This window comes from Anabas testudineus, chromosome 8 (assembly GCF_900324465.2).
Source record: "Anabas testudineus chromosome 8, fAnaTes1.2, whole genome shotgun sequence".
NCBI lineage: Eukaryota > Metazoa > Chordata > Actinopteri > Anabantiformes > Anabantidae > Anabas > Anabas testudineus.
The window spans coordinates 420820-448017 of NC_046617.1; the positions used below are offsets into that span (position 1 = coordinate 420820).

Consider the following 27198-nt stretch of genomic DNA (forward strand, 5'->3'; position numbering starts at 1 on the left):
ACATAAATTTCTCTACACATAGGTTGACTGTTGAGACAATTAATTTTCTGTGTGTATTATTTGTTACAACCTTGTGACCCAGAACCCATCTCCTACCCATGTCCTTTCTATGAACCCTTGTTCTGTTTTAGTATCTCTTGCCTTCTTTCATACTAAAGTTGCTCTTTTAGCTCAGCAATGGGTGGAGCTGAATTCACTAGTTGTTCATGTCTGACTGCAAAGGTGCACTGCATATGTTGAGGGACTAGTACCATGTCTATTTCTGCTAATATCTTCTTGAACTGCTCCACTACCTCTAGCATCCAGAGTGACATGAGACGGTGGAAGGTGTTTGACACTCCCTTTGTAATATAGTTTCAAGCTGACCTTAGCACAATATTAGGCATATGAAACACAATTAGACGTAGGGAACCTTTACTAAAATAAAGATACAATAATGTGAACAGTCCTAGATTCACCTCAAATGTCACTCTTCTTTGGGGTTTTGTGACATAATCAATACTACTTGATTCAACTCTCTCTCCTACTTGTGTCATAACATGTTGGGACAAACAACACATAGACTACATTACAGGCCATATGGGAAGCTGTAGCTGGTTAAGCAGTGGTCCATGCACCACAGAGTTAAAGGTGCAACTCTTGGTTTCTCCCGACAGATGTCAAACTGTCCTTTAAATTCAAAGGTCTGGACACAACAACTAGCCCTTTTCCTGATGGACAGTGCAGGCCATCATGCCACACCTCAGGCTTTACAAAATGAACTCAGAACTTTAAATCAACAAGGATTGCTTTGTGAAATTTATTAAAGTGCTTTGCAACTTACAATTCGTTTCTGAGAAATCAAGGGTTTCACTTTGATGAGTGAGTTTGCACTACAGTTATTTTGATATTTATATTAAAGTCACAATTTCAAAGAGTGCTATTTTCCAATTGTCCCTGATGCTGCTCTGATGACGGTGTATAAAAAACTAGACAGCCTGCCATTTGTTGTTCAGAATAGACTAAGAAGTCTCACATCACATCTCTCATCACACAATTTAGAGCAGCATAATTGCTACGTGTAAATGACCAGGTTTGTGGTGGGTGGAATTTCCCAATTTAACATTTAATGTGGCGCTAAATTGATTTTACACATAAAGGTCATGGTGAGTCCTACTCAGCCTGTGAAAATGGTTGTATAATGTCATCTGTGGCCCTGGAGGAGCTTTGTCAAGACTGACAAAATTAATCCTCATGATGTTAGTGTTAATCTAGGTATGGGCTTACAAATTACAAAAACCAAAGGTGTGGCATATGAAAGATGTTGGCTTTTACCAGAAACTAGTGTTTAAACTGCAAACAATTTAGTTAAATCAAGCAGGCCCAGTGTAATAAAAAGAGGAATTATTACTAGAAGGTTAAGAAAATCTCACCAGTATGCCTTAATTAAATACATCTGCTGCTACATTGCAGTTACATACTATGTTCAACTTATATGTAAATGTTTTTTTATGTTGTTTTGATGTTACAGGATTTTGTTGAGTATACCTAATAGGATTTTAACAGTTCTAAAACTGAAACTGAAGACACAACTCAAGATGGTGCATGTTATGTTACATCTCCATTAGGCACATTCAGCAAAATCCTGTAACATCAGTCGTCCTCCAGATGCACGACATCACCAGCAAGCTGCCAGCCTGTTGGAGACACCCCACCTCTGTCTCAGTGGAGTTTACTGCATATTAAAACCCTAAACTCCCAGATGCCCCTAATTTGATACAATATCCCAGAAATCTGAATTCTTGCTGTAACATGATCTATCACTCACTTTTACTCAACTGTGGGCTTTACGCCAATAAAGTAACATTGTGTCCAGAGTACCATTAGCAAAACTCGATGTGTAAACTAAACGGTTAAACCCGAGTTGCAAAATAAAGCTTGTTTTTCACTGTGTGTCATAATGACTAATATAATTAGTGTAAATCAAAAATCCAAAGCTGTTTAGTTTACAGGGACAGCTAATATATAAGCTCATCCTGTTAGCTTTCAAATATTAGCTTTTATATGTATCATAGTGTGAGTATGGTTTTTTTAATAGAGAAATTAAGTCTTTGTTAGATGATTGTTAAGTTTTTAGTTTTTTTTTTTTTTTTTATGATTTAGAAGTGCATGTCTGTTCTCTGACTGACCTTGACAACAACAGTGCTCCAACATTTTACCTAAATCGTTTCTTACCTGATTGGTGTAAAATTATCAACCCTGTGAAATACACAGAGAGAGGGACATTGGCATTGTTGCTGCAGTCAGCATCTGCGATCGCCTCCAGTAACACATGTCAGAGAACTTCAATTCATCAAGACAATGAGGGAGGGGGTGGGTGGTGGTGTTGGTTGGGGTGGGGGGGGGGGGTTGGAGTGAGGGTCAGCATTTTCAGCAGGAAACAAGACATGCACATACACACAGCTGGACACTCTCTGTCTCTGACACACATGCACACGCACCGCATTAGAAACACACACTCACATACAGAGACAATTTTCTGCCTCCCTCACGCTCCAGTGATCGCAGTCACACTCACTGCTGGCTTGCCTACACACACACAAACACACTGACTCACACACTGCAGCAGGACTCTTTCTCTCTCTCTCTTTCTCCCTCTCTCTCTCTCCCTCTCTCTCTCTCTCTTTCTCTCTCTCTCTCTCAGCCAGTGCTCATCCCACCTTCTTGCGAGCTGAAAACTGAAGACACTCGTGTCTCCATCGTACAGGACCGGCTGCTGCTTCCTTTGAAGCTTCATCTCTCTGCTCACTCTCTACCAATCATTCTTTTTCTTTCTTTCTCTCTCTCTCTTTCTACTCATCCTGCCGCTCGTTCTACCTCACCAGTCAGATCAGGGTTTTGTATTGTCGGGGATTGAGGAGGTTTGTGTTGTCAGCCAGAGGAGGGAACATGCAGCATCCTGGAGGAACATGTGTGGCGTTACCCAACGTGGACGCCTGTCCTCAGCTGTCCTGCGCAGCCCTCACGTTCATGTATTTACAGCAGGTGAGTTTGTGTGATTTTTTTGTACACGTATTTCCATCTTGTATACAATATGTGCTGCTGCTGCTGGTGGACATCGAAAGACGAGTAGAACAGAATAACTGCGCTCGTGTTTACAGTGCAAAAGAAGAGTGTGTGGATATGTAGCATTTGTTTATGAATAGTGCCAGTTTATGCCAGTTTGAGAGGCATCGGTCCTGCATGTTTTGCATACACTTGGTCCTGGGGTCATTATTTAAACATGAGCCCAGTGGAAGTGGACTTCCAGGAAGGGATCAGTGATGTTTACATCTGTTTGCTGGAAAGGCCATCGACCAGGTCCAACGTGCTGCTCTAGTTTGTTCAAATCCAATGAAAATACAAACTTTAGCAGTGTGTTAACAGTGCCAGGTTATTCTAGCATTGTGTTTGGTAATGTATAATGAAATTAGTTTAACATCATCAGATTATATTATGTATATTTTTCGCATAGTCTGCTTATCCATGGATACCGCACAATTTGCGTGAGTTAGTAACAATAATAAACCAAATTCTGTGAGTTTTTTTATTAAATGACGAATTAGTAATATATTGTTCACATTTGACTTCTAATCTGTGATGTTTTCATGGGATTGAAATGTTGAAGTTGAGAATTTTGTTGTGTTTTTCCTTAGCTGATCCTCAATCTCACCTGCCTTGTTGCGTTTACAGTACAGAGAATTTAAAACATGAGACAACATCAAATCATTTATTTCCACATCTACTTGATTTGTCAGCTGATGCCAGTCTCATGGTTGGTATTGTAGTGTTGGGTGCTGTTAATCTTAATGTTGATATGTGGTACTTTGTGGCTACTAGTGTTAAAATTATTTTTTTTCAGTTATTTTCAACTTTCATGTTTAGCAATGTATAAATGTAGTTTTTATGTCCATAAGGGCAGATATTTAGCATGTTAATTATAATTGTGCTGTTTTGAGTAATGAAAATTACAATCATGATCATTTTATGATCGTTGGATAGATTTCTCAAAAAAGGCCAGATAATTACTTGGATTGAATTCCACTAGAAATCAGAGCATTTCTAACTCAAATGCAGATGTCAGGCTGCAATTTCATTTTCTACTCAGGTTTTACACTGTATGACCATTTGTAGAAAACAAAAAGGTCAATACAAGCACAGCACTAAAAATTACTCACCCAAATTTTCCCCACTACTGTCCAAGTATAAAAATAAAAATCATGTGTACACAAATGTAAAATCATTTTCAATCTGATTACATGACACCATTTTATTATTGGCAAAAACAATCTTCCATACAGGCCATTCAGGTTTTCCAATATGCTTAATTTAACTATACATGTATTGTCATAATTTTTACTCTTGGAACTAATACTGTAGTATTATTCCAAACTCATCCTGTTTTCACATTAGTGGAGTAAAATACCTTGACAGCCTTTCATGTGAACTAAACAACTAAATCATTTGAATTTTGTGAACTGCTTCCAAACTGAGAATCTTTTCATTGTGCTGGCTGTGCCTGCTGTAGTCAGCACATGATGGGACTTAAAGGCTCGAATATAATGAAGTATAAAAGTATTTTTTAAGACATTTTTTTCATTAAATAATTATAGTTTGAGCGTGTGTATGAATGTACAACTAACATGATGAGGAGCAGTGTTTACATCCTGCAGGCTGCTGCCCCTGCTCTACTCAAGCCTTATCTTGTTGGTCATTACACAACCCACAGATCAATCACCAGCCTTGATGAGTCCCAGTAGATGGCGCTACTCTGTTACACATCAATGATTGTGTGTTTCATATAGCCTCAGACTGTTATCACAGACTCTGTCCCACTGAAAACACCAGCACAACATGAAGTTTTTGCATGCAATGACCTGGAGCAGCAGATGAGCACAATTATGTATAAATCAGGAATTAGCCAATAAACTGTTAAAAAAGGTTAATGCAGTTAAAATAAAAATAAATAATAATAAATAACATAGAATGAGTAGAAATATAAAATCACAACATAGATTTCATAAGTAGATAAAAAAATGTGAACAGAGATAATACCAATTATCATTATTGTTGTTGTATTTTAGAAAAACATCACAATAGCTGTATTTTGAAAAATCTTTTGAACATTGAAGCGGTTTGACTCTCGGGTAGTAGAGAGTTCAGGAGAGAGGGAGTGCCAGTTGAAAAGGCCGAGCCTGAGAGGCTGGAGGGAGTGGACTGATGAAATCAAAGATTTTTATATACAGTATAGCCCATTCAGTTTCTCAGCATTTTCTCATTCATCTTCTGAATATGTTCATGCAAAAAAATATATTCATGCTGATATTACTACATACACTAACCTCAGACTCCTATTCTCCATTCTAATGTTACCACAGTTGTTTAGTCCTTGTACACTACCTGTAGTTTATGACGACTGATATAGTACATGCGATTTCTGAGTGACAGCTGTGCTCTCTGATGGTCAGGTCGGATAGAGATGACATCATGTCTTAAAGTTGTTGATTGAAAGTTTTGCTGTTGGTGAGTTTCCTCTATGACTCTTTCTAGCCAATAACTAGTTTACAGGTGTGTGCATAAGGCATCTAGTGACTTCATCAACTAAGTAGTACATCAATAAATGCCAGTCAGTTACCAACTGACTAACATCTTAGTGACCAATTTAGGTTTCATTTTTGGTTATCTCTGAGTGGCAGGGCCGACACAACTGGATCATAATATCAGCCATTTGACTGAAATCCTACTGTTCAGTGGTCAGTTATCGTCATTACTGTGCCCATATTTTCAGTTCAGTAGGGCACTACCAACCAATTAGTCCAGTCCATGCAGGGAGAATGTCAGGATAGATGTCAGGATAAAACAGAGGACTTCAGTTTGTTTTCTGTGTCATAATGTAACATACTTGCCTTATGAAACCCTGGTGCCTGATAAGCCATCTTGTTTGTATTGACTGGTGTAAACAGATAATTTGCAACTGAATTGCTTACACTGAATACATAACATCTGAATTTCTCCAGTATTATAATCCAATATTATGATTATAGATGGAGTGTCAAATAGGGAACAGACAAAACAAGGCACTGGATGGAAAAGGCTGGATCATAAGTTACAGAAACCAGCTACACTGTCCTCAGTCGCATGCAAACAACTAAGAACATGCAAGAATCCCTGAAGTTATTATGAGATGTCTCCCAAAGTTATGGATAATAGATATTTCAAAGACAAGACCTTCCTCACAGACAAACAATGTAAAACTAGGTTTTATAACCTGCTGTAAATGTCACATTTGCTACTGTATTGCTGTGAGTGTTTGCAGTCAGAACTGTGCATTTGGTGAGCACACCATGTGTTTTGATGACCCAGTTTCAAGCACATCAGCATTGTGGGCCTTCTGCCGTCTCATCTGGAAAACAGAGCTAGAGAGATAGAAAATGCAAGGGAGCGAGTAAGAAGGAATCAAAGTGTTACTGAAGCAAAGGAATATTTGAACAGTGCTTCGGGATGAAGGAGCTAAATGACAAGTATAGAAAATGGCCTCTGCAATCTGACAATTTCTCATTAAGCACCTTCCCTCCATTAGTTTTATTCCTTGAACGACTTCTTTCATCCCTTGCTACATGCTGTGAGCGAGTGTTGTGTGTGTGTGTAAAGGAGAAAGCTTTTGTTTCTGATTGCAGTGTTCCAGCTAATGTGTTGGCATGTTATGCCAGAGCAGTGTGTGTGTGTGAGTGTGTGAGTGTGTGTGTGTGCTTTGCCTACACAAAGAATCTGGGTCTTTGAAGCTATATATAGTCGAGCCGTGTAAGACATTTTGAATATATCTGAGGGCCCGGAGGGATTTAGTGTGTGTGTGAATATATATCCTCAGACAACGGTGTGTATTACTAACATGAATTTTGATTCACCCTTCAATGGTTTGTCGATTTATTTGAACACATGCGTTACACGTTTTTTTTCTTTTCAACGAGCGCAATAGTTAATCACAGACACTTATAAATACTGGTTTTGTTATGTACACAAAGTCAGTGCAGTCAATCTTTAATCATACCACACACCATATTCTCCTGCATGTGTGTGTGTGTGTGTGTATGTGTGTGTGTGTGTGTGTGAATGTTGTAGGTAAAAATCAATCCCGGGTGTAGACGCTCAGACAAAAGCTGAGAAAAGGCTGTAACACCCAGTGAGAAGAAGTGTGACTTCCCTGAAATCTTAGTGTTGTTAGAGTAACTGAACACTCATGTAGTTGTTACACACTACACCGTGAGATGATTCACACAAATGGATGAATGGAAGCATTTTACTACTGAAATAATGGCAAAGCTACAGAGAAATGGTAGTCACCACAAACAAATCAAGACCAACCTAAACTGAAGGCCTGTTAAAATTATATTATATTGTCAATGATTAAATGTGCTTTTAAAAACAAACAAACAATTGTTTGTCACCCCCCTGTTTGTTTGTTTGTTTTTGTTTTGGGTGGGGGGGGGTCTAAATTAAAATTAAATATTTTCTATTCACTTCTACACAAATTCCCAACCAGAAAGCCTGTACAGACATTAACACTGTCAAAACTGTAAGCTTAAAGATACATTGTGGAACTTACAGCAGCTGGTTAGTGTACTGGTAAAATCACTGCCTTCCATGTGGGAGACTGGGGTTCCAGTTGTGGCCTACCTCCAGTAGGGGTCCTTAGGCTTTTCCTCCTTACGCTTACCCTGCCTGACCTTGTAAGTCACTTTAGATAAAAGCGTCTGCCAAATGACTAAATGTAAATGTAGTACAAATATGCCCTAGAATTTATTATTGTAAAGAGGTGCTGTTAACAGCACTGTGCAGATATATAATAAAAGATTTTGAGTGAGACTCACCCTTTTGACCTAAGTGACATATGCTTTAATAAGTTTTGAGTTCTCATTTAATGTAATTTTATAATGATAACTACTTGAAGTGCTGGGGACAGTGTGGTAGTGAAGAAGCATGCATTAATGACACATGACACAAAAAACTCCACATGATAATCTGTAAAATATAGTTTCCCACTTAGTCTTACTCATATCCATAAGCAAGTCAATGCAGCATGCCAGGCTATTCAGAAACAACCAATGAACACAGTCACTGCAAATGAGCTGTTTATGTGTTTCACAGAGCTGTGTTCTAACAGAAAGCAAGCCCTTGTTAAGAACAGGTATTGTTCAAAGAGTAGATTAAAAGTACTATTATCAGACTTGTTGAAAGGCAGAGTGAGAGTGCTGTGTAAGAGACAAGACTATAGTGTCTGTTTGAGGCTCTGTACACTTTTCAGCTGTAGTTGTAAGAATCCTACTCTTTAGCTGAATTCCAACAATTTATCAGTCTACTGCCAAAAAAACAACAACACAGTATAGAATACATACAGTATACTCAAGGGAGGCTGTTCTAACCTTTTCCTTATCCCATATTTATGTGTTTCAGCCTTGATTTAAAAAGTAAATAATACCTGAAAACAATAGAAAGAGAGTCTTGCTATGGGAATGTATTAACTGGCTTCTTTTCAAGTGAAATTCTGTGTACTTTTGAAGGGTTTCTAGAGCTATCTCTGTAACATACAATTTATTTTTATCATTTGTGATCCAGGGGTGGGGTTAAGACAGCACTCAAGTGTGTACTCAACATACACTTTTTATTTTATGATATTAATGTTTTCACTTTTAAACATTATTATTCCATGAAATCACTTTAGATGTTGCCAACCCATTCAGTGGCTGTAACATGCTCAGCTTTAGGTACAAAAACTAAAAAAAGTCAGTTGGATTTATAGAAAAGAGTGTGGGCTTGAAATTACAATGGTCTGTTACAACGCTGACTGAACAGACTTGAATCTCTCATGTCAGAGTCCTCTGTTTTGTCTCCCATCTTTCCAGCATACTCTCCCAAGATTGAATTTGTTGCTGTTAAGTTGCATTACCAATTGTTAGTGGATTTGGGCTGCACAATTCTGTCCAAACTGACCCAAACCTAAGAGCATGGTGGGCAAACTTGATCTATACATTAGAGGCATATTGTATCATTTTTATGCGTGTTCTTTTTTTTGGTTCAAAGTGTATAAAACATGATTTTTCTGACAGGAACGTGCATGAATGGAAAGGTCCAGTCAGGTTTGGCTTGAGTCTCCACTCTTTATCAACCTGATTTCCTAAAAAAATCATATTTCTATGCAACTACAAAACAATGACAAAAATGTCTCTGAAGGACTCACAGCACTGGGTCATGCTCAGGGAAAGATTGTGGGCTGACTTAACAGAGAAACCTTTGACAGTGACTTTGCAGCGTCTGAATTAAATCTAAACAAAAACACCATCTATCTCTAACTCGAACCAATGCTATTTTTGCCTAAACCCAGTCCTACATGGGACTCTGTGGTCTGTCAGTCGAGCACATTATAGGTCCTACATCCCCTCCAACCACCTTGATACAACTCACTTCCTGTTGATCAATGTAGCACTTCATTTATAAAAAAAAAAAACAAAAAACATGGATCACAACATAATTATAATATTATTACATTCACTACAAAAACATCACCATGGTTGCAGGTTAGACATTTGGAAAAGTGCCGTTGTGTAGTCACTTATCCTTAGGAACATATTGTCAGTAGACAGGGTTGCTCTAAAGCAGGCACATTTTGCACATTGGTAGGTTTAGTGTTTCAAATCTTCCTTCAAGAAAAATCATTATTTTTGTAGATGAAGCTAAATTATAATCTGTTGTTTCAATAGGAAAATCTGGGATTGCATGTTGCCACTGTATGATATTCAATTAGACATCCTCCCAATCAAAATGTGTAGCTTGTGCGTTTGTGTCACTGATATGGCTGAATGAGTGTATATGTCCTGTCCTGTGGGACTGTGTCATTTGCTGTTCGGTGCACATGCCCATTTCATCTCTCTGTCTGACTGACTGTCTCACACACAGAGACTCACACATTCCGTGGTTGTGTTCATGTAATGACACGCCAGCACTGCACGGATGAATGGAGGGGAAGATGGAAAGCGAGAGAGTGGGGGAAGAGAGAGAGCGATGAAAGGATGAAGAAAGCGGATTAAAAAGGAAGGAGAATAGGGAAGTTGGCCAAAGGCAACCAAGTCCAGTCATCACCATTCAAAAACACATTTTCATCCGTTTTTACAAAAATGCTGGCTGAGAGCGGTGGAAACTGAGGAGGTCACGGTGTTGCTAGGACATACATGGTGTTTGTTTCCTTTTGGATGCTGCTATCAACACAACCAATTACATTTTTTTTTAATTAGACATTTGGTATATTGCTGTTGTGTAGTCATTTATCCTTATTATCCTTTTTCCTGCACCACCGTTTGATGGCTGCCAGGTTTGTTTGTCAGGTTTGGTTTTAGTCAGCTGGTTTGGACTGAGGATCAGCTCAGCTCTCACACACCCTGTGTGTTTATGTGTGTGTGTGTGTGTGTTTGTGTGTGTGTGAGTGTGTGTATGTGGTAACTAAAGTACTGTATTTGAGTCTAATTTTCAGGTACTTTATTTTTACTGTTCCTCTACAATTCAGATGGAAATGTTCCTTTTGATCCTCTACATTTATTTTAGACCTTTAATTCCTAGCTACAAGCTGATCACCTAGTGATAAACGTATATTAATTGTAGCATATAATTATGCCTTAACAATTCACGCATCCACAACGAAATGTGGGAATTCTTCACTCTGACAAACACACTTATGGATCATAGCACAATGCTCCACAAAATTAAGTCTAAAGTATAGGGTACACAGCTGATTCAGGTCCTGAGGTGTTACTCCTTTTGTGCTGTGCCATCCTCCTGTGTAGCGGCTGTTTAGTTTCTCCAGTGTACATCTCAGAGCATTCTTCACTGCACTGGACCACATACACTATATTGCTGATCTCGATACTTTCAACAGTGTCTATTGAAAGTATTCACATTTAAAACACAAAGACCGGCCTCCAAATATCCAGACCGGACTTGGAAACACATTCAAGGGGGTAAATACTTTCAATAGGTACTGTACACAGTGAAGAAATACACTACCAAGTTTGAATACTACACTGACTTAATTACTGATATTCTGACTAAGCAATCACAAAGTTACATCATAACCCTTTCTTATTTTAAACATTAACATTGCTGTCCAACCAAGACCAAATGAGATCTGTTTAGGTTTTAATACACAATACTACTGCAAGCAATTTGTTCTGATGCTACACAGACTTATTCTCTGCACAGCAGCCACATGAACATGGGCAGTTCTCATTCTTTGATCTAAATTCAGCCTTTCAGTATGTTTGCTTAAAGCTCTAAAAAGCTATAGATTTCTAGATTCCTGATTCATTTTTTTCTTAACTCGTCTGGACCTGTCATTGGAGAATAACTGGAAGGAAGCACAGGAATATACTGAGCAGACCTTTCCACACAGACACAAATGCAGCTTCCCTGTGAGCTGTAGAAAGAGTAATGTTGTAGCAGATTCCATCTCAATTCTGGATTATGAGATGTAATTTATCAACTTGCTGTTGCCTCCACTCTGATCACCAGTGGATTGTTTCCCTGTCTGATTAACATCAGAGCCAATGGTACTGCAACCACTGGTATGGACATTGGTTTATGAAGCCATATCGTCAAAGTTTTCCTGCATCTCCTTCCTGATGTTCTGGCACTTCACTCTCCAGCAGTCAGTTAATGTTTCTTTAAACCAGAGCTCTTCCACTACCAATGGGTGGCTGTGGCTCAATAGGTAGAGCAGTTGCCTGCTAATCATAGGATTGGTGGTTTGATTCCCAGCTGCCACATCACATGCCAAAGTCACATGCTTGGGGAAGATGCTGAACCCTAAGTTGCCCCCGGGGGTGAATGGGTGAATGAGATGCAGTGTAAAGTGCTTTGAGTACCAGCTAGGTAGAAAAGCACTATGTAAGTGCAGAACATTTACCTTTGCTACAAGTGTAAGCAATGTCATTAAATAATCTGAAAGTCAAAACACTCATATCTCTCTGTAACCTTGGCATTCAACTTTCTCAATAATATTTTTTGTGCCTGCTGTTTAAATAGCATTTATTTCTACCACTTCAAAAATTAACACAATTTGGGATTCTTAAAGGGCTTGCTGATTGATGTTGTTAGCAATACAATTGTGCGTGTGTGTCAGTTCAGCCAGATAAAACTGATTTTGTCTCAGTATTTAATAATAATGAATACTTTATTGATCCTCTTTGGGAAAATTGTGGTTAGACAGCTGCCAGACAGTACATATTGGCGCTACTACAGGGTTTCGGCATCTTTTCCAAGGACACCTCGAAATGTAGCCAGGAGGACCTGGAATAGAACCACTAACCCTGGAGTTCGTTGATGACTGCGCAACCACCTGAGCTACTGCCACCCTTATTAGTTTAAATAACCATTCTTTCCTCCTGGTCTACACTGTAGGTCACAGTGATGCCATCACTCAGCTCAAGAGTAGAGACTAACCAGGAAATCTTCAGTAGGATCCAACACCAAATGTCTCAGCTAAACTAGATGTCTGTTTTTTCCAGTGAATTTTAGGACTTTGCGCAACTGCAATACTAAATCTAGAGTACTAATAGTTTTTAGACAATGATGGAGCTATGTGGCACATAAGAATAAGATATGTGAGTTTTTTCCATGCACATGTAATACTTGTATATTCACTTTCAGTTTTCACCTGCTCATGAGATTTGTTGAAAATAATATGCTACACCTGCTATTTAGAGAAAAAACATAAAAAAAAAAGAAAAAATAGAAAGAGCAAAGTGATGGAGTCGGGTAGAGATGAAGGAAAGGGGAGTCGGGGGAGCAGTACACTCCCAACCTCATTATGTCTGTTGGCATTTTAACTCCTTTTGATGATTTAGTAAGAAGAAGGGATGGAAAAGGAGGAGGAGGAGGAGGAGGAGGTGTGAGTAGGAGAGATGTATTCTCTCCTCTGTCCATGGCACCATTTCAATCCTCCACTCACAATCCCTCACCCTGCTGTCCTCATGACAGAGAAGAGAGAGAGAGAGAAGAAAGAGAAGTGAGTGTCTTTAATTTAGAGGGATCCCAAATGCGTGAAATCCTTTATGCTATCTGGGTCACAGTGTGCCTTACAGGCTGAAGAAATACACACACACACACACACACTAAGTGAAAGTCTACTGTTTTGTTCATTCACTTATTTTGCGAGTTTCTTTCTTTGGCATGTGTAGTGATGAGGAAGGTTATGGTATGCATGGTGTAGGTAGTAGCATTGCATCCGCACAACAGGCAATATGGTAAGAGTGAAGTCCCAGAGCTACAACTAAATACCTGCTCTCTCTTTCATTCTTCCTGATTGCCATAGAGGAAATTCAGTCATTTTTAAGAAGTGAAGCTGCAGTTTCATATGTGACTCATAATTGGCTAATTTAATTTCCACCAGCAGATCCCAGATTGAATCGTAATCTAAAATAAAAAATTACATTTTAAATACCATTTTTGCCCTCATCACTGGAGAAGATGGAAAGAGAAGGTACATTTTTTTTATGATTTCTTAGAACTCCACTAATACAAAAAAAAAAAAAAAAAAAAAAAAAGGAATACGCCATTCTCTCTTTTTTCACACCCAGACCCACCCAGCTTCTTAATTATGCATAAAGTTTCAGGTCTTACATGATTAAACCATGAGGTGGGGCCACCTACAGTATACATTGTGTTTTCTCAACCAGTGGTAAGTTGCCATCAGCAAAAATCATCCATTCCTGTAGATTTTACAGATTAAAGCCACCAATAACAGAAAGGATATTATAATCTTTATAGCACTGGAAGATTTTAGTTAAAGATATCTGTAATTATATTTTGACTAGTCAGAACTTTTCTTCAATACTAAAAATTACATCATTTTAAATATCTATAATGATATCACAGACATCAGTATGCAGTTTTAGTATTTATTAGATATTTGCAATGTATTTCTGACTGGTCAGAATACATTAAAGATATCTACAATGCATGTTTCACTAGTCAAATAAAAGATATCTACAATTGAATTGTAACTAGTAGTAGCTTAGTTGGAGACATCAATAAAGATAATAAAGATTTTTTTATGCGCCAAATTAATGATAATTAGGAAGGAGGAATTATGACTAGTCATAATGTAATTAAAGATATCTGGAATTCACTTTATTTACTGTAGATATCAATCATTTTTCCTATTCAAGTCAATGAGGCATTCTGACTAGTCAAAATGTAGTTGCATATATCTTCAATTACAGTTTTGACCATTCAGATATATATATTAAAAATATCTAAACTGGGAACTCTTTTGGTCCAATAAATGCTAAATTGTTCAAATAGCATTGATGAAATAATTTCTGATACCTGCAAAGGAATTGTGACTAGTACAGAAAAAATAGAGTAGATATCTTAAAATGTCAGAATGCTATTACAGATATCTTGCCTTTTTTTGTCTATTTGCATAATAATTTGAACTAGTCCAGATTCTTTTTTAGATATCTTAAATGTGATCATAGATATTCATTTTAAAACTACCATACAACCAGACCTTTTCACCTCCCTGTGAAGAGGAAAACATAACCAATGCAGTATAATATAATTTCTTGGTATTGTCAGAGTTTTAAAGCATGTTATCAATTGAATTCCAGTTCAATCAGTAATATGAGTTGAAACTCATATCAGTGATTATGATCATGTCATATCATATCACACTAGATACTTGTTATTCTTTAAAAGAAGAGCACTTAAAGCAGTAATTGAAAATGGTCTTAAAGACAGAAAATAGTCATTTCAATGTTATATGACAGTAGCTGTTTGTCCTCTTGAGTGTATTGACATTTTTCACGGCCGAACAAATGGTGCAGTTGAGTTGTGTTCACCGACATTGATCTAAAAACTGGTTAACATTCTATCTGTCACCTGCATAGACATGTTTCTCTCTCTCTGCCTCTGTTGTTTTAATGTCTTTTAGTGATGCTTGTGTCAGTGGCAAGTAATATGATTAAATAGTTCATGTTCAGCTAATGATGATATTTATGTTAAGATGATAATGATAATGCTGATTTCCCTGTAAGTGTTTCTGATGACTATGATGTTGCTGATGATTAGGAGGACTTGCAGACACCAAGAGTACTATCTACAAGGACTTTCCTGAAGAGGTGGAAAGTAACATAGAGCTTGTGGCTGTAAGGTTTTGTTTGTGTAGTCAAGTCATATTTGATTACTGTTTTATCTGTAACACAGAGCTCACTTTTTTGGGGAGTTTTGTTATTGTTCGTGTTTTGTTAGCTATCTAATGATATTTCTGATGTTCCACAGTCACCCCTCTTGTGTCCTTCTGACCTGACAAATAGCAGTAGAGGTTATTTATACCAAATGACTTTTTGGTCTTGTCTCTGAAGCAAACTCTGCGGCCTTTTCTATGGCCTAAGTCTATTGGTAGAAGACATCATGACAGGGTGATTTTTTTTTTGCCCACTGAGTAGGGGTGGATGATACTGCATTGATATCAATACCAATGTGGCAATGGATACTATCAAATTTTTGTATGGTGCTGCAGCTTTGCTCCAAGTTAGATGACTTGGCTGTGTCCTTTAGTAACTGGATGTCACGACTGTTGCAGTGTTACTGAGCACCTTGGTCCATCATTTTGTTTGTCATGTTCTGTTGAGGGTTTCTTTATAAAACATGCTTTTTAAAATGCATTTGCAGGATACTCCACTATCTACCTTTCTGAAAACCTTACTGTAATGACATGGTGCCAGTAATGGTCATTTTTTAAGTATTAAACACAGACTGACCACATTCTTTCTGTGTTCTATACACACACAAACATGAGACACACACCCACATAAAGACAAACAAATGCACCAGCAGGCAGTTATCAATATCTTCTAAATCTGCAGATATGACAGAATGCTAATTTGATGTTATTATGATGTCCCATACATCCTCTGCAGCTTTCTCACAACACTTTACTTCTTCTTCTACTTCTTCTTTCCATTACTTTGCATTAGCCTTTATTCTGACCTCAGATGTGTGGCTACATTCTGATAATGCATCACCTTCTGACATACGCCTTTTGTTACTCACATGGCAGACTTGCAATCACACAAACACACTTTTGTGTCAGCCAGTGATTATGCCATGAAATTGCTTATGTAGATGTAATGCTACATGCCTACATAAGCAATGAAATTGCTTAGGTAGGTGTCTATCAACGCTACACACACGTAATTGGACACAGAGATCTCCCTGTGGTCGACTGGTATGTATTGGTATTTGAAGAAAAATAAATGCAAAGAGAGAAAAAATGTATGACTTCCTGAAAGCTAAGCCATTTCAATCCAATCATTGTCCAGTTCATTTCCTAACTTTGCATTTATGAGAAAGACAAATAAAGGCAATAATAAACATTCTGAAAACAGTTTAATCAAATTTCTAAAATTGTAGTCTTTGTGGTCTAATCAAATTTATCAAATATACTTACATTTATTTCTTATCAAAAATGCAGATTTCTGAAAGTCAAGTTTCGCCCATTATACTGTAGTTGAAATACAACACTCACTGACTGTGCTGATAGTCCAGTATGTCTGCTTTGCATCCATCCATTTATGCACCTTTATGACTGCAAAGACCTTTTTAAGCACTTGTATACCTTGGTGGGAACTGTTTGAAGTTGTTCAACCTTGGGTTGTGATTGCTTTCGTGCATTCTTTTAATTCTGTTGAGCAACTTTTTGCCATGTGTTCCACACTGTTGGTGCAAGTCAGAACCCTGTTAATGTTACATGTAGTTGGGTGATAAATCAGGACAATGACCATAAACAAGTAAATTGAGTACAGAGTGGCTTTGGAGACAAAGCCTGAACCCCTGGAGGGTCCCAGTCAAAGCCCAGGCCGTAACCCTAAAGAGATGCTGTGCAATGACCTCATGCTATCTGTTTCCTACCAGACACCTCAAGAATATGTCTGAACTGAAGCAGTTGTGTGAGAACTGTCCAAAATTCCTCCTGGACGTAAAGGTCTAATCCACAGCTACAGGACACTTGCTTGAGGTTATCGATAGCAAATATGATTCAACCAGTTATTGAAACATTGTTTTCACTTACTTAAACCATCACTTTGTATATTTAATAGGTGTGTTTAACAAAGACATGAAAGGTGTTTATTGTTTGTGTTTGATCAGCTTAGAAATATTGTGTTTGTTGATATTTGTGACTTTGGTAAATATCGGATCACATTTCATAATCAATTTATGCAGAAAACAAAGAAATTGCAGTTGACTTTGGTTGTTGACTGTAGTTATTTACATGAGTGAGTGCCACTTTTTGGCCCAGACAAAGGCGGTATGAGGCAATACAACAAGTGCCCATCATTGGGGCAAGTAGGCTTAGTCCATGTTGGTCCATGCGCATATTCATCAAACCATTCACTGGGTATTCTAATCTGCATGGAGAAATTGAGAAAGTCAACTTTACATACAACCAAAAAATGAAGAGGTCTAAATAGTTTCTGGTGTCACTTTATGGTTTTGGACTGTCAGTGTGAAGCAGCTGGTACACACAGCAGTATTGCCCAACACCTCCATGTGGCTTCTCCAGTAGCTCCTCATGTGGCCTTAGATGTGCTAAAATTCAACTTACCCCATTTGTCTGGCTGAAATATAGAATATTCACCTCTCACTGGACACAGACAGCCTCCATGCTGTGTGTGTGTGTGTGTGTGTGTGTGTGTGTGTGTGTGTGTGTGTGTGTGTGTGTGTGTGTGTGTGTGTGTGTATGCCTGTGTGTGCTCAAAGGCGACTGAGGTGAAGACAGATGGGGGGCAGAGGTGAGCCACTCCAGCTCTTTCATCCCTCATCAAACCATTAATTCATCCTAACTCTGTCCACAGCTACACACACACACACACACACACACACACACAGAGACACATACACACACACAGAGGGTATTCCAGATGAATATTAATTGGGATTGTGCTGGATCCACATATTCTCCTTCCCCACTAACTTGCTACATGGCTGAGCCTGATTAAAGTCAATCATTTACATAATTAACATATGGTTCTAGCCTTTCCTTTAATGTGCTGATCAAACTGTCTTTCTCTCTTTCTCCCTCCCTCTCTGATACTTGTGCACACACACACGCACACTCGCACACACACACACACACATACACACACACATATATGCAACAGGAATGGTAGAGTATGTCAAGAGTAATGGGAATCTAAGAAAGAGTTGTGTTGGTACTCCCTTATTACCTAATATTACTAGTTGTTGCTATTGCGCATGTTTGCTGAAAGTCTTACTTTCAAATGTACTTGCAGCCTCACTGATGAGTAAGTATTCTGGAAGACAGCATCTGCAGAGCTGATATTATTCTCTACCACTGAAATCCCAAAGGTCTGCACCTAGGTAACTTTTACCACCAGCTCATTTTTATTTGGCTGTATTTGTGAATGAAACTTTTACTTATTTTGTAGTCATTCTGATATTAAGTGATAGGACAGTACTAATGTCATGTACCATACTGTGAATGCCACGTCTCTTTTTAGTCAACAACTGCACTGACATGTATTGACCAGGGCTATATTTTCTGTTGTCTCACACTTGGCCACTGGACTCACCAAATCCTTTTAGAAAAGTTCAGCATTTTTTTCTTCCTTGGAAGTTCCTTCTTCCCTGAAATTAATGTATTTCCGTACTACCTTCTTCTTTCTCCAAAACTTCACATCATAGCATTTACATTGGATCTGTTACAGCCACAAAAAAAGGCAGTGTTTGTGGCTCTAACATGTGTATTCACAAAATGCTATTCAAACTAATCTGACACAGCTGTTTCACATATTGACCTGACACAGTACAAATCTGAGACCCACTTAGATGATCCACAGAGAAAAAGCATTATTTTAAGATGAGTGCACTGCACACACGCATACCTCCATATAGTCTTCCTTCAGCAACAACAAAAACATAATGTAGTCATTTATTTTTATCATTTCCTGCAAAACCTTTACAAGCAGTAATGTACAAATGTAGTCACTGTACAACACTGTACTGCTTGTCTAAAGCTGTCAGAACGGACTATGAACCTCTGTCCATGGTGCTGACCTGGGTTACTGTTTGGAGTGGAGCTATGTGTGTTATCTTGCTGCGGTGCACATGACTTCTCTTGTTTTCCTCCAGGCCTTTTGCTCTCTGCTTCTGTCTTTATGAAGTGTGCTACTGTTGTGTAACTATGCACTAAAATGTTGCATTACATTGCATAAAGCCATTTAAAGTCAGCATTCATCCCATCCTCCACAGAATCAACTAAGCAGAAGTTTTTTCTGTCACTCAGAGTGAGTGGGGGGCACAAAACAGAAAAGCCACGTCACAGCAATGACTGTATTGCTGACTTGATCAAACTCCAGTTTTGACAACACTTTAAAGTGTCACAGTAGATATTATTAATATGGTTATGTCTAATAATCCCACATTCAACACCTTTGGCTTAAATGTGTAAAAGGGTGGTAAAATGAAATTAGCTGATTACATTTCCAAATGTGTGTCATAATTTATTATATCCACCAATGTTTTCTTATTTAGTATTTGTTCATAGGGAAGAACAGAAGCTGTGCTGCAGTGCTGAAATATTTGTGCTAAATAACTTGCTATTGCATTTTAGTTGATTCTACAGTTGTATAGTATTAGATGATGTAAATTATATTAATTAACTAGAATATTTTCAATAATTAAAATGTGTATAAAAATGTTATGGGCACCTGAAAAACCTACAAGGATGATGGGATTCTTTGTGCATAAGGGACAAAAAAAGGAATATAAGAGTCCAGATTCTAAACAGGATTGTCAGCTGTCCTGGCCTGTCACCCTCTAAAAACATCTGACACTATAAAAAACTAAAAGAGTTGATGCACACGCTTGTCAACTTGTCAACATTCTTTCCAAAAAACAATTCCAGCATTTGATTTGTACTATTTAAATTATTTGCAAATAACTGCATTGTGTTTTTGTTGACATTTTACACAGGTAATGTTTTATTTAAAATAGTAGTAAAAGTCTCTGGTCATAGAGATACAGAGTTTTGGAGTTTCAACAACATCTCATTGTATGCATTGCAAAGCTGACTCATCATTTATCAGTTGAGCACAAAGCTTTAGTGGATCCTTGTTCTTGTTTGTGTCACTTTAACTCCATTTGTGTATGTCTGTGTGCACACAGTGATCATTTTTCTGCAGTTGAATATTGACTGGCTTATAAAGGTGTGTGTGTGTGTGTCTGTCTGTCTGTCTGTGCATGCGTGTGTGTAATTGTGTTTGTGTTTGTGCTACTGTTACAAAAGTGCTTGCATCGGCATGTTCGTCCTGAGAGGCTCTCAAATCAAATGACCAAGAATAATGTGGTGAAAAATGCTGATGCTGGCAAGAGTCTGCGCACACACACACAAACACACGCACACACACACACACACACACACACACACACACACACACACACACACACACACACACACACACACACACACACACACACACATCCATGTTCTTGCACAGTTTGGCTGTTTGTTATTTTATATGATTGTGTTTTCATTATTTTGTTTGGTCTTTTCTCTGTTACTTCCTACCTTTACTTTTCCTCTTACTTGTTTTTCTTCTTATTATTTTTTGTCTTCACAACCCACAACTTTTTTATCTGCAGTATAAACCACAATCTCTTTGTAACATCTGCTAGTCAACATATAACTATGAAATCACTGATTTGTGTGTACTCCAGCACTCTTACTGTAACTTAAGTACCACATTTAATAGTTCTGCAAAATTGCTGTTGTTTTATGTGCTTTTACTGTACCTTATACTTTCATGTTGACCTTGTATATTTAAAGACACAATATTAATAATGATAAAATGAATTGAGATATATATCAGAGGTTTAAGACTGCCTTTAAGACAGATAATGCAGAAAAATCCAAATATTCTTTTAGGCATCTAAGATTTCAGTGGAGATACTATCTATGTAGATATTTGTGGAAAAACATCCTTTTTTCAGTCAAACTTCAGATTCATGTTACTAAAACACAAAATCTTATCTGTGCCTTCATTGTCTCACTATGATTTTGCATCTAGACATGCAAGTTACTAGCTAATATTCCTAGGATACACAGGGCTGGGCTCCTTAACAATCTAGTGCCAAATTGTCCATTCAAAGAATTTATTATTTTGTGCCTTGCTTGTTGTGTTTTTTTTTCTCTCTCCACCTACCATCAACCCAAACCGGTCAAGGCAGATGACTGATTTTTCTCTATAATTTGTAGTTGTAGTCCCATATTCTGTAATGTCTTAAACCTTACACTTTGTCTCAAGATAATTTGAGACACTACAGTTAGCTATATGCTAATATAGCATTTGGACCATAGTTCATATCTTGTTAAACACCAACATACCTGTATTAGTGTCTCTTAGTTTGAGCATAACCATTATACTTAATCTGTAGTAGAATCAGTTAAGATTTTTGTAATTAAATATTTGAATTTCTTCGACATTACCAACTTTGGCAGTACCAACTACATGTAACATCATTCAGCTGTTTTTCCTCAATATGTTCCCCAATGTCTTTTTCCTATGCACCAAGATTAGAATATTTTATCTTTTGTTTTAGGGCTGCATGGTCTTTGTGTTTGCATGTAGTGTTTTATTTAATGGTTATGCAACATTGGCATAAAGAAATTATCTATATGTATCTATGTATCCATTTATGTATGTATGTCTATCTGTCTGTCTATCGAATAAATACAGTGCTTCAACATCTAAAAATATAAATAAAATATAATGATTATATACTCTACAAAAACATAGATGTGTGTACTCCAGCATCAAATGCTCTGTATAGGAAAGTAAGTTTGTGTGTGTGTGTGTGTGTGTGTGTGTGTGTGTGTGTGTGTGTGTGTGTGTGTGTGTGTGTGTGTGTGTCTGTGTCTGTGTGTGTGTTTTCTAATGCCAGTGAATAGCACAGCCTAGCTTTGTGGAAGCACTATAACAAATAGGGCTTGTCAGCCCAAGGGGGAGACTGGGCATGGGGGTGGGGGTGGCGTAGGTGTGGCTGCACTGATGATTGATTACTACAGCGAGGAGAGAGAACGAGAGAGACCCTCACGCTGAGCCAAGGTGCTAATGTCAACGCTTTGTCCCACCAGACTGTGGCAGAAGGGTGTGTTTGAATACAGGATACTGGATGTCCTCGATGTGTGGAGGAAAAATAATTAGAAGCAGCTAACAGCAACACATTAGACCAGAAAAACCCAGTGGTGTGATACCAAAAGGGAGAAGGAGAGAAAACAACAAAACATGAGATGGAAGACAAGGACAGTGAGGAGAGCAAAGGTTGTTTTGTGTCCACTAGGGGCAGAGCCATGTTTACAACCCATTACTATTTACTGAAGAAATGGTATAAATAAGTAGAAGTTTATGTAATACCACAGTGTAAACTCAAAATGACCACACTCAAATGTAGAACAGGGAAAATAGAAAAAGAAGGGAAAGGAATGTTTACATCCTCTAATCTTGTCCGCTAGCTGCTCCTCTAGCTGCTTCATCACACTTTGCATTTCTTTTCATTCTTTGTCATCTTCTTTAACATTTCCCTCCTCCTGACTTAATATTAGCCAATCAGCTTGCTCTTCATGCAGCTTCACACAATTTGTGACAGATTTGGGAGGCAAGCATATTGGTTCCTCTGCGACCAATAGTTATTCAGAACACTGCAGGTCCATGTAGATATTGATGTGTTCCTACAGCCTTTAGCATCAAAGAGCAAGAGCTGTTATATGTACCCTGAAGAAAAAGCAGACATGCTTTGGTTCATCAGTTTTGGTACATCAGTTACTAAGGTTATTGTGTTTCTAATTGTGTCTCACACTATCAGGCATGTAAAGAATGCTGGCATGTGTACATGTGTCCATGCATTCAGTTTGGTTCAGAATATACTGAGAAAAAATGGGGAAGAGTGTACAAAACCATGCAACACATTCCATCTATATGAAATGAAGATAAATATGACAATGCAGTGCTGCAAATAGGATGCAGAGTATGTGTAGCAGGGAATGCCACGCCTAGCCGATTAGCTAATCATCTTTTACTCTGTATGAAAATGAGTGTATAATGACTTACATAGATGTATGGCAGCTTATTATCAGAAGGAAAGCTTGGCTACTGTGTCTGCATTTGGTCTGCAGTGTTTATTCTTACGCTGTACCCTGTTCCCTGCCTTTGTGTGTGTTTTAATAATTTATTGGACAAGGAAGGGTTGGCTTTGTACAAGCCAATCAATCCTACCGAAAAAAGTAAATACACACACACAAACTTGATGAGAGAAATCAATCAGTGAAGAAGAGTCTGTCACTCTCTCTCCATCTCTCCCTATGTCTCTTACTCTCTGCTCGCTGTGATATGTGGGTTAAGCTCCTCTGGGTTAATTAGACTGTTTTAGATGTGACTAATTTGCTCACTACTGGCACCACAGCTCTGCAAGTGTGCATGTGTGTGTCTGTGTGTGCAGGGTGGGGCATCATTCACTTTGAAATGTAGATGCAAGATAACATTAATAAACTGTAAGCTTCACATTGTTAAATGTTCAGTATGTATATGTTCTCATCTGTCTTGTTTATTTTTGTGTTCTAGCATTTTATATTTAAACATTTAAGGAAAAATACCTTCCTTCCAGTTTTTATGATGCTAAGAATCACGCACACACAGTACATGTTTGTTTTTGTTTTGAAGTGAATTCTTCTTTATTGTGGTGTCAAATTCTGAACAAGACCACACAGTTATTTACTAAAATATTATTATTTGGTTGAACCACTCGTGTTTAGAGTCATTGACAGGTTTAATTCATTTTCTGATAAACTTTACTCCACAGATGGCTACATTGACATTTTCCTACAGATTTTGCCTATACAGCATTAAATGTAAAATTCTTTCAATAATAGCAAGCATTTCTGTTCTAAAGGCAGTAGTGCAGGATGAAATCGTGATCCTGCCATGTTGCACAGTGGGAATAAGGTTATTTTGCTGCAATGCAGTGTTTTGTCAATGCCACTCATTCAAGCCAAAACGTTCTAATGTAGTATCATATACTTTGGTCTACATAACATTCTTCCCATAATCCTTGAGCAGAAGGTAGATGCAACTCTTACTATTCGGCCCTGATGGTGAACTCAGACACTGCAAGAGAGGCCTTTGAAAATCACACAGCGTATTGTATATGAGCCTTTACCTGACCAGTTAGCAACAGGATAATGAACTAAATGAACATTTCTTAACTCTTATCCTTCTCTTCTTGTTTAATGCCAGCAGAAGAGGCTGAGGTTAACAGTGTTTTGAGCAGACACGCACTGTACCATGTGTCATTCTGAAGGCTCTCATACACACAGAAGAGGGAGGAGTTCAGTCAAGGCCTATGTTCACACAGCAGAAGATTTAGTATGACAGGGTCACTCCATCGTTCAGAACATTAATATACACTTACAGAGAGGGCTGGGGCTGATGATTTCACTCGATGTGAATTTTTTTATGCTTTAAAAACCAAACAACCAGAAAATAAGACCGAAAAGATGCACAGTGGCCTCAGGTCTGAGTAGCATTTGATAAAAAAAAAAATGACCAGGAGGTTTAGGTTATAATTAAGCATTTTTAAAAAGTAAACCTACAGTATACATATATGTTACATCATATTTGTGAGCTGGTTATTAAGATTTATGTCTTCAGAAGAAACCAATGGAATAGGACAGAGTAGTCAGAATGTGCTGTACTATACTGACAGATTGATTTTTCAAAACCAAAAGGTACTGACCGACCATAAGAGGTAGCTGGGATTAGCCTAGCTTAGCTCAAACACTGACAGCTAAGTGTACACCACACACATTTGGTTAATGGCAAGGAGAAACATTGTCCACATGTTGCGGTTATGTATTAATCATTTCAGTTGTGTGAATGTTTGCATTCTAAGGCTACCTGAATTAAAGAAAAGTTTAAGTGAATGTATTTTTAGAGATTAATGTGCAGTATATTCCTTCTCTTTTTCTGCCCGATGCCTTCGGCTTCATAAAGGTAAGAACAACAACATTTTCTATTTTACCTGTTTCACTGTCTATCTCTCATTCTGCCATTTCTGGACTTTTTTCTAACTTCCAACTTATTGACTGAGTGATCTTTTAATATTGATGTTTAGTCATAGTAGATTATTTTGAATACTAATGTTGGACAGGTTGATTTGTTGCACATATTTCGCTAGGCCCTTTAATATCAGCCATAAACCAAAACTACTACCATGCCAAAATGCTCCAGTGGTGTAAAGATCACACACACACATGCACATTTGATTCCACTGTAGTTATTTAAACATTAATTCCCTTTCACAATACCTTCAATGAAAGCCCCAAATGGTTAATGAAGCACAATAAGTAATAGTCATTTGCTGTGTTGTTGAAATATCTAGATGCTGGTACTGACATAGCGAATTGGATCCACACACACCTGGTATATTTAAGTATATATTAACGTAATTCTGTTTGTTCTGCAATGTACATGAGTTAGACAGGGCTAAGGGACACAGAATCAGATCAAATACAGGAAGGCTACAGACAGATGCTCATTTCAACATCACTTGGTCTTGGTTTAAAACGAATGTCAGAACTCTGACGCACAACACAGCCCAAACTTTAGCATCATGTCATCTGTTGAAGTTTTTTGCATCTCTGTTTTCCCTACCGCCTTACGCTTGCAGTAATCAACCCATATCTTAAGAAGAACGCCATATTTTTAGAGCCCCTGTTTTAGCTGGATAGTGTAGTGTAAGCTCACTGCCCTTTATGTGGGAGAATTCTGAGAGGTAAAGGTCCTAAGGCAAGACCTCCTTTCTTGTTTGTAAGTCACTTTGGATAGAAAAGTATGCAAAATCAACGCTTTGGTCATTTTTGTAGATATACTGTATACGACTCTCTGGTGCACGTAGACAAAGTGCACCTGTTAAATGTAAATGTCATTGCTAGACATCCACTCGAATGTATGGGGTGGTACCTACTTTATGTCTGAAGAAATAATCTTTTCTTCAGGTTCACCAAGAGATGACTAGTGGTGGGAACCAGATCAGAAGCATCAGCATGTATATTTACATAGGGCTAGAACACAGTTTATACCTTAAACAGTATAAACACCTTAAACGCACAGAATAACAGAGAAAACCAAGAGAAAGCGAGGGAGCCTTCTTCAGCATCATGTTAAACAAAATAGGAAGTGACAGAATCACCAAAGGGTAATGTGGTCCGGGTAGTGGCTGATATTACTGCACACATTCACAGACACATGCAACATCATTTACAGCATGCGTGATTCATTTCTAAACAAATAAGCTCTTCACATTGATTGGTATCTTGCCATAGTGCGATCAAATAGGACTCCTGTGTCATCAAACTATGGCTGCTGTGTCTGTGTGTGTGTGTGTGAATGTATGAGTGATCAACTGAGTGACTGTGAGGCTGATTGCATGGGGATGCTGGACTTAATAACAGCTAATTGAAGCAGCCGGAGAGTCCTTTTTGTTGTCGTTTTTTTGGCTGGCTGTGGCCAGTTACTTACACTGATGACTGGCTCTAATGATGATAATAACATTTGCATTGTAAATGTGCCTCTTCACCAAACAACAACAGCTCAGAAATCATTGCGATAATTAGTATAGTTGAACAAATATGAAGGTACATCATTGTTATTTAGCCTGCTAGGCTAGCCTAGCTTAAATAGACCACAAATTTATACTGCACACAGTGGTTATTCTTGTGACTTTAGTCTTTAATTCATCATAGGGATGGATAATATACCTAATGGGTTAGAGATTTATTTTAGAAAGTTCAGGTTGAGATGAACGCTGAACTGAAAACAGAAACTGGAGAGATGGATCTGGGCCGAAATAGGACATTTCTAGGAAGAGACACAGGAAGGCAAGAAGGATTCTGGGAGTCATAGTCCAGCACATGAGAAATGTTCAGGAGAGAGGAATAGCAGGACGCCGGGGGCAGTGAAGCAGCAGGTGAGTTACAGTCTGAGGGGGTCTGGGAGTTGTAGTGAGGCTGGTAAGTATGTCCGATGCCATTTGCAGCATGTGATTGCTTAAACTGAT

The 27198-nt window shown here is 38.1% G+C and overlaps 1 protein-coding gene across 3 annotated transcripts in view; it reads left to right on the forward strand.

Moving 5' to 3' along the window:
• The first annotated feature begins 2782 nt into the window (after positions 1–2782).
• Positions 2783–27198, forward strand: part of rbfox1 (RNA binding fox-1 homolog 1) — a 122289-nt gene continuing 97873 nt past the window's right edge. For all 3 annotated transcript variants that reach the window (XM_026362334.1, XM_026362490.1, XM_026362580.1), the window contains exon 1: positions 2783–3024. In XM_026362334.1, the coding sequence (XP_026218119.1) occupies positions 2929–3024 (96 nt within the window). In that variant the 5' untranslated portion in view covers positions 2783–2928. The remainder of the gene's footprint in view (positions 3025–27198) is intronic.